Raw genomic sequence first — 14,066 nt, forward strand, 5'->3', positions numbered from 1 at the left:
CAATTGAATTGACTAGATTTGGGCCATTTTGAGTCGGATACTCGTGGCAAAAGTGTGGTTTCAGGTTGACTTACTCTTGTTCGAGGTAAGTAGCTTGTATAACCTTGTGTGGGGGACCTTCCCCTTAGGATTGATATATTTGGTAATTGAAATGCCTTGTACGTGAGGTGACGAGTGCATACTTGTGCAAATTGTTGGAAATCCGATTTTCTTTAAGTACTTATTAGTATGTTCCTTCTCCTGCTTTTATTACTTATACTATTAAACCTGTTGTTAGCTTAGGAAAGCATGTCTAAGTGATTTAATTTCTTTAATTGTTCAATTTGTTTACCTAAACTTTGTGCAGCATGCTAGGATAGAATTATTTGTTACCTTAACATGAAATTTCCTTTCTCTGAATATTTTCTTGTTGTTGTTGTGTATTTACATTGGGACTACGGATGTGCGATTCCGGTAGCTCCCCCTTGTCTGTTTACTTTGGGACTGCGGGTTAGATTCCCGATAGATCCCTCTGTATATTTACTTTGGGATTGCGGGTTAGATTACCGATAAATCCCCCTGCACATTTACTTTGGGACTGCGGGTTAGATTCCCGATAGATCCCCCTGCACATTTACTTTGGGACTGCGAGTTAGTTCCCGATAGATCCCCCTGCACAGTTATATGGAACTACGGGAATGCACCCAGTAGATTCCTCCAGTACTGGGTATTTACATTTGGAACTATGGATGGGGATTTCGGTAGATCCCCGCGCATTGATAGTTGGACTACGGGACGGGATCTCGGGAGATCCTTCGGATATATATGATGGACTACGGGACAGTATCCTGGGAGATCCATTGGACAGTGGTAATTAGGACTATAGGATGGTATCCTGGAAGATTCTCGATTGTTATCTCTGTGTTGAGCTGTATTTCCCTTCCGTGATTTATTCTGTCTCTGTTCTAGTTGTGGTTGTTCTTTCAATCCTATGTTATTTCTTGTTGTTGCACTTATTTATACTATTTTATTCCACACTGCTAACTCTTATATCTTATTTAATCTCAGTAGGGCCCTGACCTTCCTCGTCACTACTCAACCGAGGTTAGGCTTGGCACTTACTGAGTACCACTATGGTGTACTCATGTCCCTTCTGCGCATGTTTTTCATGTGCAGATCCAGGTACCGCTACTCAGGCCTACCATCATTGAGGGAGGCGACTACTTAGAGACTTCGAGGTACATTTGCTGCGTCCGCAGACCGAGGAGTCCCTTTCCATTCCTGCCTTTTAGTATTTAGCCCTTCTGTACTTTCTGTTCTTATTAGACAAATTTTGGAGTTAGAGCTATGTAGTATTTCTTTTCTTAACTTGTGATTCGTGGGTTTCGTGGTCTTGGATTTGGACATTGGTTTTTGAGATTTATATACGGTGTATGTCGAGCGGCACATTTAAATATTGTTATTGCCTTATTTCTATTTTTTTTGTTTTACTTCCGCAAGTTTTGGTAATCTTCCGCAATTTAGGCTAATCTAGTCGTGGAGACTAGGTGCCGTCACGATGGTTCACGGAGGGCGGACCAGGGCCGTGACAATACTTGACCGAGTGGGAGCTTCGACATATCATTTGGAACTTCCTCCTTAGTTATCTTATATTCACCCAGTGTTTCATGTCTCCATGCAAATATATATATATACATACATACATATATATACATACATACATATATATATATATATATATATATATATATATATATATATATATATATATATATAAGTCTCCTCTCAAGTGCTTGAAGCGCCTACTATACCATTCGATGAGAAGTTATCTTACGAGGAGGAGACGTTGGCTATTGTCAATAAACAAGTGAGGAAATTACAGTCAAAAGAAATTGTGGTTTTTGAAGTCTTGTGGAGAAATCATACCATTGAATAAGCTACTTGGGAAGTGGAAGATGATACACGAGTCAAGTATCTTCATTTATTTCAGTCTACAGGTACATACTTGAGTTAAATTCGGGGACAAAATTTCATAAGGTGGGTAGGATGTAGTGACCCATATTTAAGTTAGGGTGTGTTGGTCTTTTAACATAACAAAAAAATATACAAGAAAAAAAAACCTAATCAATTTAAAAGAAGGGCAAAAGCCCACGTGAAAAAGAAAGAAAAGGGAAATGGAAGAAAGGGAAAAGCAGCGCTGCTGCAACATAAGCAAAAAAAATGTAGAGAAGGGAAGAAGAAGAAGAAGAAGAAGAAGAAGAAGGAGGAGGAGGAGGAGGAGGAGGAGGTTGGAACCAAACTTTGGAAAATAGGTAATATAGTATTCTTATATTTTGTTTTACTAATATGAGAGTATATGAATTTAATAATTTGAGTTATATAGTGAGATTGACTAATATAATTAGAAACAAAAAAGATTAAGTAATCATTCCCTAACTCATAGCACTTTGTGGAAGAATCATGGGTGACTGTAGAACACTTTGTACTGAAGATTTAATTTTTTAAAACAAATTAAATTCTTAATGTCTTTGTATGTAGTAATATGAATTAAATATGGGAATATACGTAGAAACAAAGTCAATTTGTTAAAGGTATTCTTTTTAGTTCAAAAGATAAACTTTCTTACTTCACTTGCTTAAGTTTATCTTTTAGGTGTATATAATTTTGTTAGGTACGAAAGAAAGTATTGTTGATAGTGATCCTATATGATTTAGATATATACACATAGTTGGCATAATTTGGGTAAAAAGAAAATTGAAAAAAATAAATAAATATACGAGTAACTTGAAATTGATAGATTATAGATTAGTTGAATTACTCAAAGCATGGATAAATATAATTCAGTGAATTGATGGTATAACATAAAACTCTAAGGATTTGGAATCTAAATTTAGCTATGAATTAGCTTAAATAAAGAAATTAACACAAGATCGATATTGATGTGATTATAGATTGATTGAAGAAAGTCGTACAGATCGCTCGAGGCGACGAGTTTGGTATTTCGACACGAGTATTGTGAGTAGTAATCTTACCGCAATTTATGTTTTCTTAACCTACATGGTTTATACATTATTTTGAAAATAAAATGTGTTACCGAATATTTGAAATTGCATGTGGGACAAGTCCTTTACTTGATATGGTACTGAATAGTTTACTTGAGATGGTTACAGTTATTTAATATGTTCTCATTGTTACTAGACATGTTTTACTATTACTAGAGATATGATTACCGTTACCGAAATTGGATTACATGATTTGATAAAAAATTTAAAATGCCTTGTACTGTTTTGAAAATGTTTCCATGTGAAGATTTACTGTTTACAAAGAAAAGTATAAAAGGGAGGAGACTTTAAAAGATCCTGTAGCTAATGGCGGGTTCGTTAGACTTGGTGCACCTTGTATTTACCGATTACCGAGTACAGTTAGAGCCCTCGCTCGTGGGAAGGTAGAACTAACATACAGGTACAGTTTTCCCTCGAATAGGGACCTACAATTATATTTGACTCCTTTTACGAAGGGGTCCATACAGTGATACAGATTACATGATCCTTTTCTGAAACCTCCCAAATATAAAGATTTTCTATGACACAGTACTTACCGAGTTTATTACTGAATTGTTAAATTGATTTTGTTATAGGAAACACATGATGAGACTGATTATTATTACCGTTTTAAAAAGGGCATTTGATTTTGTGATTATTATACAAGCATGTTTTCTGACTTGTCCTCTATTAAAAACGGTTGTGGCTAAATATTATTACTCACTGAGCTAGCGACTCACTCCCCGCTATTATTTTTACAGAGACAGCAATAGACGCGGGCAAGGATTCCGTTAATTAGAGTACACGAGTTGACATCTCCTGGTGAGCCCCGCATTTATTCGCGTGGGCAAAGATTGTTATTTATGCGTGGGCAAAGACTGGTGGTGGAATGCAGTTGTCCAAGATAAAGTGGAAGCGAAGAAGGCAGCGTACCTGCGGTTCGTAGGGAGCTCTGGAGAGGAGGAGAAGAGAGCGAACAGTGAGAGATATAAGGTAGCTAGGAAGGAGGCGAAGATGGCAGTAATGGAGGCTAAGACAACAGCTTTTGCTTGTCTGCATGAGGAACTAGGGAACAAAGGAGGGGATAAGAAGTTATTCCAACTCGCTAAGGTGAGAGAGAGGACGACTCGAGATTTGGACCAAGTGAGGTGCATAAAAGATGATGACGGCAAAGTTTTGATGGGGGATGACCAGATTAAGAGGAGATGGAGGACCTACTTTCATAAACTTCTAAATGAAGAAGGGGATCAAGATATTGTGCTAGGTGAATTGAGGAATGCCAACAGCCCCCATAAATTAAGTTATTGTAGGGATATTGAGGTCGACGAGGTTATGCAGGTAATGCGTAAGATGGGGAGGGGCAGAGCTACCGAGCCAGACAAAATTTCGGTTGAACTTTGGAAGTGTGTGGGTAGAGCATGCTTGGAATGGCTTACTAGGTTGTTTAATGTTATATTCAAGACTAATAAGATGCCTGAAGAGTGGAGGTAGAGTACAATGGTTCCGCTGTATAAGAACAAAGGCGATGTGCAGAGTTGTAACAATTATAGGGGTATCAAATTACTGAGTCATATCATGAAAGTCTGGGAGAGAGTGGTAGAAATGAGAGTGCGAAGGACGGTGTCTATTTCAGATAACCAGTTCGGGTTCATGCCGGGGCGATCTACCACAGAAGCTGTCCACCTTATTAGGAGGATGATGGAACAATACAGGTATAAGAAGAAGGATCTCCACATGGTGTTTATCGATCTAGAGAAAGCGTACGACAGGGTTCCTAGGGAGGTCCTATGGAGATTCCTAGAGGTTAAAGGGGTCCCGGTTGACTACATTAGGGCGATTAAAGACATGTATGATGGATCTAAGACTCGGGTTAGGACAGTAGGAGGCGACTCCGACCATTTTCCGGTTGTTACGGGGTTGCACCAAGGGTCTGCGTTCAGCCCTTTCCTATTTGCCCTGGTGATGGATTCCATAACACATCATATTCAAGGGGAGGTGCCATAGTGCATGCTATTTGCGGATGACATAGTCCTAATTGACGAGACACGATGCGGAGTCAACGAGAGGCTAGAGGTTTGGAGACATGCCCTTGAGTATAAAGGTTTCAGGTTGAGCAGGATGAAGACGGAATACCTCGAGTGCAAATTTGGGGCCGAGTCGACGAAAGCAGGAGTGGAAGTGAGGCTCGACTCGAAAGTCATCCCTAAGAGGGGTAGTTTCAAGTACCTTGGGTCAGTTATTCAGGGGATCGGGGAGATCGATGAGGATGTCACACATCGTATAGGGGTGGGGTGGATGAAGTGGAGGTTAGCAACGGGAGTCTTGTGTGACAAGAAAGTGCCACCGTTACTAAAAGGTAAGTTTTATAGAGTAGTGGTTAGGCCTGTTATGTTGTATGGGACCGAGTGTTGGCCGGTTAAAAATTCACACATCCAGAAGATGAAAGTAGCAGAGATGAGTATGCTGAGGTGGATGTGCGGGCATACAAGGATGGACAAGATTAGGAATGAAGATATTCGAGAGAAGGTGGGCGTGGCCCCCATGGAGGACAAGATGCGGGAAGCAAGACTCAGATGGTTCGGGCACATTCAGAGGAGGAGCACTGATGCACCGGTGAGGAGGTGTGAGCGACTGGCTGTAGTGGGCACGAGGAGAGGTAGAGGGAGGCCTAAGAAGTATTGGGGGGAGGTGATCAGGCAGGACATGGCACGACTTAGGATTTCTGAGGACATGACCCTTGACAGGGAATTGTGGAGGTCAAACATTAAGGTTGTAGATTAGAGGGTAGTTTGTGAATATTAATACAGCGCACTAGAGTGAGACTAACCATTTAGGAGTTAGTCTTAGGATGCTACTGATCAGCTACTGATGCAGCGCTATATCTATTGGATATTAGTATACCTTACATCCTTTTCTCCATCATTTTCGTATTTCCTATATTTCTTATATTGTTGTTATTTTTATTTTATGTTATGTATTATATGTTTTATTATGAGCCTATTGATAGTACTAATATATTGTCTCTTGTTGCTCTCTTGAGCCGAGGGTCTCCTGGAAACAGTCTCTCTGCCCCTCGGGGTAAGGGTAAGGTCTGCGTACATATTACCCTCCCCAGACCCCACTTGTGGGATTATACTGAGATGTTGTTGTTGTTTTTGTAGTCTCTTTCTTGAAACTCATAGAGCCGCTCCATAGTCATTTTTATGAGTATCATGAGTATTCTTTTATTGATCTAGATTTTTGACTTGTATTAGACTTACTTATCATATTTTTGAAGATGGAGTTAGTATTATTGTGTTGGTAGTACTTCGTTGATGAGGATTATAACTTGTTTTGGTGGATATTGGTTGGTTGTGTTGTTAATTTCTAAGACAGGTTTATTCTTGGATAATCCTAAAATGGGGGAAACTCTGTCCGATTTTCTATAAAATACCGATGAGGCTTACTTGGGAGCACTTGCTCCTAGGTGCTGGTCATGATCCTAAATTGGATCTGTGAAAAAATATCTGGAAAAAGTTTTTGCTTAGGATTACTGATGATTTTTTATTCTTTTTTAATTAATGGCTGAATACATACGGAGACACTTAAAGTTGGCACGATCTTTCATTTAGACACCTGAACTTAAGAGAGTTCCTATTGAGCACGTACGTTAGATGAACTTTGTTCCAATTAAACACTTCTTGCTGAGTTGGCAAATAGAGTGAATTTCACCCACTATGGGCGCGTGAAAAGCCCAAAAAACATATTTTTTTTTGTTTTTTTTATTTCCTTCTTCTTCTTTATGTCCTCCACCATTACCTCCTCCACTTTCCGTCATCTTCTCCGACTGAAATGAAGAAGTAGAAGCAGAGAACTGAGACTAAAATGAAGAAGAAGAAGAAGAAGAAGAAGAAGAAGAAGAAGAAGAAGAAGAAGAAGAAGAAGAAGAAGAAGAAGAAGAAGAAGAAGAAGAAGAAGAAGAAGAAGAAGTAGAAGAAGATCAAGCTGCTTCAACTTTTTACCTTCCTGTGATCGCTATGAATGCTGGTTCAGAAGTCATACTTAGAAATTTGGTGGTCTATGAAGCTGCCATGTCCAAATCCAAGCTCGAATTTGCCAAATATATCAATCTAATGAGTGGGATTGCAGATACTGCTAAGGACGTGAGGTTGCTAAAGCAAAATGGTGTTATCAATGGAGATTTGACTGATAATGAAGTTGGTTGTTTGTTCAGTACTATGCAAATGTCATTTGTGAGGTCTAGTAGAAGTTCTAATGTGGAGATTACCATGGAGAAAGTCAACAAGTATTATGACCAGATGCTAATAGTTAGGGCTCGTACCCTAAACACCATTAATGGGGTCTTTAAAAAGCTTGAAGGTTTAAAATGGGTTACTTGATTTAATAAAAGTTTGGGAAATTAATATTGGGGTTGTCTTCGGGTCGTCATGGGGAATCTTTAGCTGAAGTTATAACAAATTTGGAGGAGTTTCTCTTAAAAATTTGGATTAAAATCGTGCTTGGAACAAGAACACACATGAAAAAAGTGAAGATCACTGAGACCACTGATTTCCAGAACACCAATTCTCAATTTTTTTAAATGTTTTCTTTCTTGGTTGGGTGTAAATTAAGCTTTTCTTTTCTTTTTTAGAATGTTATTTTATTTTGTTTATTAAATAGATTTAACATAGTTTTTTCTTTTTTTTTTACTCAAAATAATATATGTCATTTTTTTATTCGTCATTCGCCACGTCATCAGCGAGTGTATTGCACAAACTTTGTAAGTTTGACTGATTGTCAAATAAGTGCTCAATTGGAATAAGTTTCAGGTAGTAAAAATGCTCAATAGGAACTCTCTTAAGTTCAGGTGTCTAAATGAAAGATCGTGCCAACTTTAAGTGTCTCCGTATGTATTCAGCCTCAATTAATTATAGTTAAGTAAGAAAAGTCTATGTTCAAACACATATCATGCATATGCCGATTTGGTGAATACCGAGTGCCAATCAATTTACTCCACGAAGAAGTGGATTGATTCTCATTATTCCTCTTTCCCTCCCCCTTCCCCGATGCAATAAAAGAAAAAATTAAACAAATTTACGACTTCTTAAAATATTTAACTTTTTTTTTAAAAAAGAATGTAAGAATAAATTATTGAACTCTCTGAATAGTAATATTGAATTTTTTTTTTTAAGGAAATAAGAGATTGCATCATTGTTCCAAATGGAAGGATATGATTGTCTTGAATTAAAGAAAATTTGTTTTATCTTTTGCATAACAAGGGAACAGAATATTCATTACTCAATTTTAACTCTCTTTGATATTGAAGTTTTAGTTGATTAATTGATATTGGGAACAAATACGAGCTATGTGAGAATCGACATGAAAGGACAGGACAAACTGTAATAGCACTTAAGGACACGTTTATCATTTAGGAAAAAATTATTATATAAATAAATCTTCCATGTTTGACTTCTAATCTCCAATTACACTCCCGACCAGTTGTTTGTAACATGGTTGGTTCAACCACTTCCACTTTTTAAGCCTAAAAAAGAAAAAAAGGAAAAACTATTGCTTAAATTAAAAAAGAATTCAAATAACAGAATAATGAAGAACCAAAAAAAAGAAAGGATTCATTAGAATCTTTTTCCATTCATCCTTTATGGGTAAAACATGAGTTCTTTTAACATTTAATACTTCTAATTGTTATTGGGTACAAGAATGTCAAAATCAGAGACAGTCCACTCTGCCACTTGATTAGCGTCTCTATAAATTTCAGTTCCCAAGTCAATTGAACTCCACTTCCTCTTTGCTGGTACAGTGCCTGGATCCTGCATTAAAAACATTTTGCATCAGTAATCTGTACTAATAGTATAAAAAAATATTACCTGTTACTGTATATAACTTAAATCCGACAAAAATTGCTCTAAATTGTATACTTTGAAACTAAGAAAAGAGAGTATTGATCCAAACCTGGTAAAAATATAGGGATTGGGACAGCCTCCCAACATCAAGCTCCCATGTTTTTGGATCTCCAATCCAACCTTGTCCTTTGGTAGTAGGATAACCATATTCTCCCCAAACAGGATGTGGCAAAATCTGCAAAATCTCCTGAGGTTGAGGATTACTATAAGGATCACATGGAACACTAGGCTGCTCAACATGCTCCCCATTCCCTGGTGCACAATACAAATGATAAGCCTCATAGGGAAAACGAGACGTCTCGCTTCGATGAACTCTTGTTCCATTAGGAAATGTGTGATATGGAGGGCACAATTTTGGGTTATCTGGTTTGCACCAGGATGGTGTTGCTGGATTCAAGATCATCTCACTATATCTTGTTACATCTGTAGTTACATCTCCATTACATGGCTGTCCATTGTTTTTCCAACAGCTTCCCATATCCATTAGATAAAATTGGCTATTTGGACCTCCCCCATTGATCACATTCAATGTGAATCTTACCTTAAAATTTGGTGATTCTGGTATCTGCATAAAAATTTAACATTTCAAAAGGGTAGTCATAAAAATGTACAAAATCGCAAAAAAAAGTTTATATTTTTACTTACAATTTTTGACATGCCCCTAGTTTGATAATGGTATCCACCAGAAAAACCAGATGTGGCATCTGATCTAAGGTAAAGCATCAACCAAGGATACTTTGTTGAGGTCCTTAAAACATGGTGAAAAATCCAGCTTCCTTGTCCTAGTTCTTTCTGCCATGTTACAGAATAGTAAGAAATGTTCTCATTTACACTTGTTTGGCTCAAACCAGAATCCAAATCCCATGATCCATAAAAACCTCCTTTAAGTGTAGTCTCATTAGGACCTTGTAAATATGTGTAATTGTGGTAAATCAATGGCTGATTCATACATCCTTTACCAAAACATGGAAATTGGCTAGGAGGACCAAATGGACCTACTTTGTGACCGTTTTTCGGACATTTAGCAGCATAAGTATCCATATTACCACTCTTAAGCATGATCATCCAAAATTGCCATGGATTTGGCTTGTCATCAACTTGACATTTTGATCCTAAATACAGTTCTTTCTCTGCTGCATAAAGGTCTGGATTAAAAAGTGCCCTTTTATCTAATCCATCAAAAGATTTTCCTATCCCTAGCAAGTTGTCCTCTTCAGTAACTCTGTGTACCAATGAGGGTGGAACTCTAGTACAGGCAGAACAATTTCTCCCTATAGAAACAAAAAACATTAAACATTTCAAACATAAACCAAGAAAATAAGATTACAGGGCAGTCCGGTGCACTAAGCTATCGCTATGCGCGGGGTCCGGGGAAGGGTCGGACCACAAGGGTCTACTGTACGCATGCCTTAACCTGCATTTCTGCAAGAGGCTGTTTCCACGGCTTGAACCCGTGGCCTTTTGGTCACATGGCAACTACTTTACCAGTTACGTCAAGACTCCCTTTCAAGAAAATAGAATAACAAAAAGAAGAAAAAAAAAAGGAAAAAAGGAAGTTCAACTGACCCTGTTGCTGAGAATTAAGAACATCAAAGCATTCTGCAGCTCTTGGGCTTCCCATTTTGGGCGCTTCTTCTCCAACTTCATTGCATTGGTTCCATGCCTCTATCGCCACCCTTAACGAGTCTGATCTCATCCCTGGATCCCCAACAGCTGAAATGTACTCACTTCCATTTGGATTTAAGGAGAAAACACCACAAACAAACACTTTGAATACCAAAAGAGAAAGCAAACTGAACCAAGAAAATGACATTTCTTGTTGAGCCATGTCTATGTTTTTGGCCTAGAATGTACACTAGCTTATATATTTAATGTGAAGGACTTGATATAGATATAGATATTTATTTATAATGTGCAATCTGTTGCAGATACTAACATCCTCAGATTTTTGAGATTTTGACCAAGTATATATCACTCCCTTTACAGGTTTTTTAAGTATTTGAAAGTTGACTGTTTTATTAATTTTTGTCCTTTTTAATAAATTTTCCTCTTTTATGGCAGTACAGGTGTAGAAAGAAAATAATGCAATGCAGCTGGTTGGTGGTTGACACTTGCTCCATTTTTTTCCTATAATAGGTTAGGTTCAAACTTGATTTTGAAATCACTATTCGAAAGGTTCTTTTAACCAAAATGTCCAGAGTATAATTTTAACAACATCAACTAACAAACTAGATGTCGATTGCACTGTCAATTCATGTTCCTTTGAAATGTTAAGCTGGAACTAAAATTTATACAGTCAAATCTCTTTATAACAACCTCATTTGTTCCGGATTATTTTGGCTTTTATAGCGAAATGTTGTTATAAAGAACATATATTATAACATAGTATGAAAATTTATTCCATAAAAAACTTGATTTTTGTAGTGAGTAGTTATTATATAATAATGATGTTACAGATAAGTTGTATATCCAATTCAAAAGCAATAAATGAAAGTGAACTATGTTCCTTATGTCACATGTAACATGGAATCTTGTCCTCTGGAATAAAGAAACTTAGACTTATTTTAAAAAATTGAAGTCTTATATGTAAAGCAATTTTATAATGTTTGAGGGATGAGAAAGTACTTTGAGCCTAAGAAAAATTGGTATTCTTGAACATAAAGGGATGCCTTTTTATCATGTTTGAGGGAAGAGAAAGTACAAGAATTATATTCTTTATTTTCTTTTGAGAATTATGCTTTTGAAGACTTTAAGTAGCAAATGTTATTTTCCAATATTAAAATACTATTAAAGTCATTTTAATTTTTGGTGACAATAAAAATGCTTAAAACCCAATACTACCCCCACAAGAAGAAGGTAGGGTAGATGGATCACCATTCGGTGAGAATACACCAAAATTGGTTAGTCTTTGACAACTTCAGATTGTTATGGTTTACCGATAGCTAAGCATGGCATGTTAGGCACTTTAAGAAAACTTATTTTTCCTTCAATAAAAATAAATATCCAATTATTTGTTCACATGGAATTCTATGTCTTTAGTATTCTTCCTAATTAGCATTAGATTTTAAGTTGACCAAATTAAGTGACATTCTTAATGTGTTCGAAATTTAATTTATCTGCTAAAGTAATAACCTTAAACAATGTCAAAATTATAACCTTTTTAGGCTAACAATTAAAATTTGTGATCCAAAATGGGAAAGTTCGTTTTTGGTCAAGGGCCAGAATTCCCTAACCAGCTCAAAATATTTACAAAATTGCCTATTACTGCCTTGACTAGCCAAAGAGCTAAACAGGTCCTGCATTAATTACTATCCTATATACCACCATGATTACCTTTTCTTGTTCATTTTATTTTTATTTCTCAAGCTACCTTATTTCTAACTTATTTATATCTATATTTTTATTAAAATACTAATTTTAGTATACGCACATTGCGCGTATATTATGTGTCAATAATATAAATCTTTAAAAGATAATATAAATAATATACAAAAGATGTATTTGAGTTGTAAAATAAAACTTTTAAAATTTGTAAATTCTTTAAAATGATAAGTAAATTATCATAGTGGTTTTTCCCAGATTTGCTCTGGCACTTGCTTCAATTTTGCCAACTCACCATAATAAGTTGCAGAAACATAGATTGTTATTGTTACTGAACTAATTAGTGTAAGCAGCTTCTAAGACTTTGCAATGCAATGCAACGCAACCAACACCAATTGACTTTAAAGTACTTTTTGACGCGATAACAAATTTTCAAAAAAAAATCAGTGAAGCTATTTTGTATTTCTTGCACAAAAAAAAAAACTACTTAATTCTTCAAAGTAACTAACTTATTTTACTTTCATCCAACAAAAAGAATGATATGCACTAAGCAAAACCTATTAGGTTGGAGAATGCTAGCGTATAATATACCAGATTTGAGAAGGTTTTCTATAATTGGCGGCATACTTTCCGAACTGATACTTGTAACGAACTAATGATAATCAAATATTCACTACAACCTCTATTTCTCTTAAATCATAGAAATTTAGTTAATATTATATTGACCTATATTATTTCCTCCATTTATCCGATAAGTACCTTTTTGGTCCGCAAAATAAGTCACCACCAAGATGAGCTTTGAATGTTATACCAATAAAAGAACAGTTGAAGAAAAAAAGATGTACTCCAATATTTTGCAAAATTATTTAATGTAAATTACTTTGTTGAGCTCACAACTTCATACTTGAAAATAATATTAGATTACAATAACTAATAACTTTAATCAAGACGATTCCCAAGTATTTCACATTCGTTGAGTTGAAATAACTCTATTTGTTTTTTGAAAGATCTCAACTATTTAAATTTTTTGAATATGTACTATCAAGAAATAATCAAGATATATGCATGATACAAACATCAAAATAGTCATACATTCAATCGCGATTTAGGTCAACCCTTTATTTTATTAATTTATTAAATTATGTAATAACCCTTTGTTTTATTTAGGTTAAGGTACGCGCTTTGCGCGTGTACCCAGATCAATAATTAAAAAAAATCATATACAATATATATTTGACGTGCAATCGTCGTATGTCAATTCTAAAGTATTTATAAAACTTGATGGTGTATTAAAGAATTTAATGACAGTAATTATAAAAAATTATATTTATTATAGTATTTATATACATTTACATTTTATACATAAATTTTACAAATAGAAGGAATTTTTGATACATAGCAAATGATATACTACTGTCAATTAACATAAATTTGATAATACTTCGAACATGACCGCTTTAATTTAGCGAACTAGGAGCAAAAACCAATAAAAATTAAGAATACCGCAGGTGCGGTCAACACATCGCCGAAGGGGCCAAGAGGAGGAGCCCAGGAACCGCAAATGCGGCTCCTTCTCCGTAGAAGCAGCTATGCAGGCCCAACTCCGCAGATGCGGACCCCCTCTCGCAGAAACGAGATTGCAAATGCGGTCACCTGACTGTAGGTGCGGAAATCGCTGAAGGCAGTACCTTCATTTAATACGGAAATATGTCATTTTTGACACATTTCCACCATTGTTTGGGCGATTTGGGAGCTTTCAAAGAGAGAAATTCCACCTAGCATCTTCAAGTAAGTTCATCCTACTTATTTCTAGTTTAATACTTGA

General features: G+C 36.1%; 1 protein-coding gene across 1 annotated transcript; it reads right to left on the bottom strand.

Annotated features, from left to right (window-relative positions):
- Positions 1-8,549: 8,549 nt before the first annotated feature.
- On the bottom strand, positions 8,550-10,877 carry LOC104215669 (uncharacterized). The gene is made up of 4 exons (XM_009765520.2): positions 10,487-10,877; positions 9,566-10,191; positions 8,970-9,485; positions 8,550-8,827 (listed from the first exon to the last, which is right to left on the bottom strand). The coding sequence occupies exons 1-4, from the start codon at positions 10,746-10,748 to the stop codon at positions 8,696-8,698; spliced, it is 1,536 nt and encodes a 511-aa protein (XP_009763822.1). The 5' UTR covers positions 10,749-10,877; the 3' UTR covers positions 8,550-8,695.
- Between the last annotated feature and the right edge of the window lie 3,189 nt (positions 10,878-14,066).

The sequence above is a fragment of the Nicotiana sylvestris genome, chromosome 2 (assembly GCF_000393655.2).
Source record: "Nicotiana sylvestris chromosome 2, ASM39365v2, whole genome shotgun sequence".
NCBI classification, from domain to species: domain Eukaryota; kingdom Viridiplantae; phylum Streptophyta; class Magnoliopsida; order Solanales; family Solanaceae; genus Nicotiana; species Nicotiana sylvestris.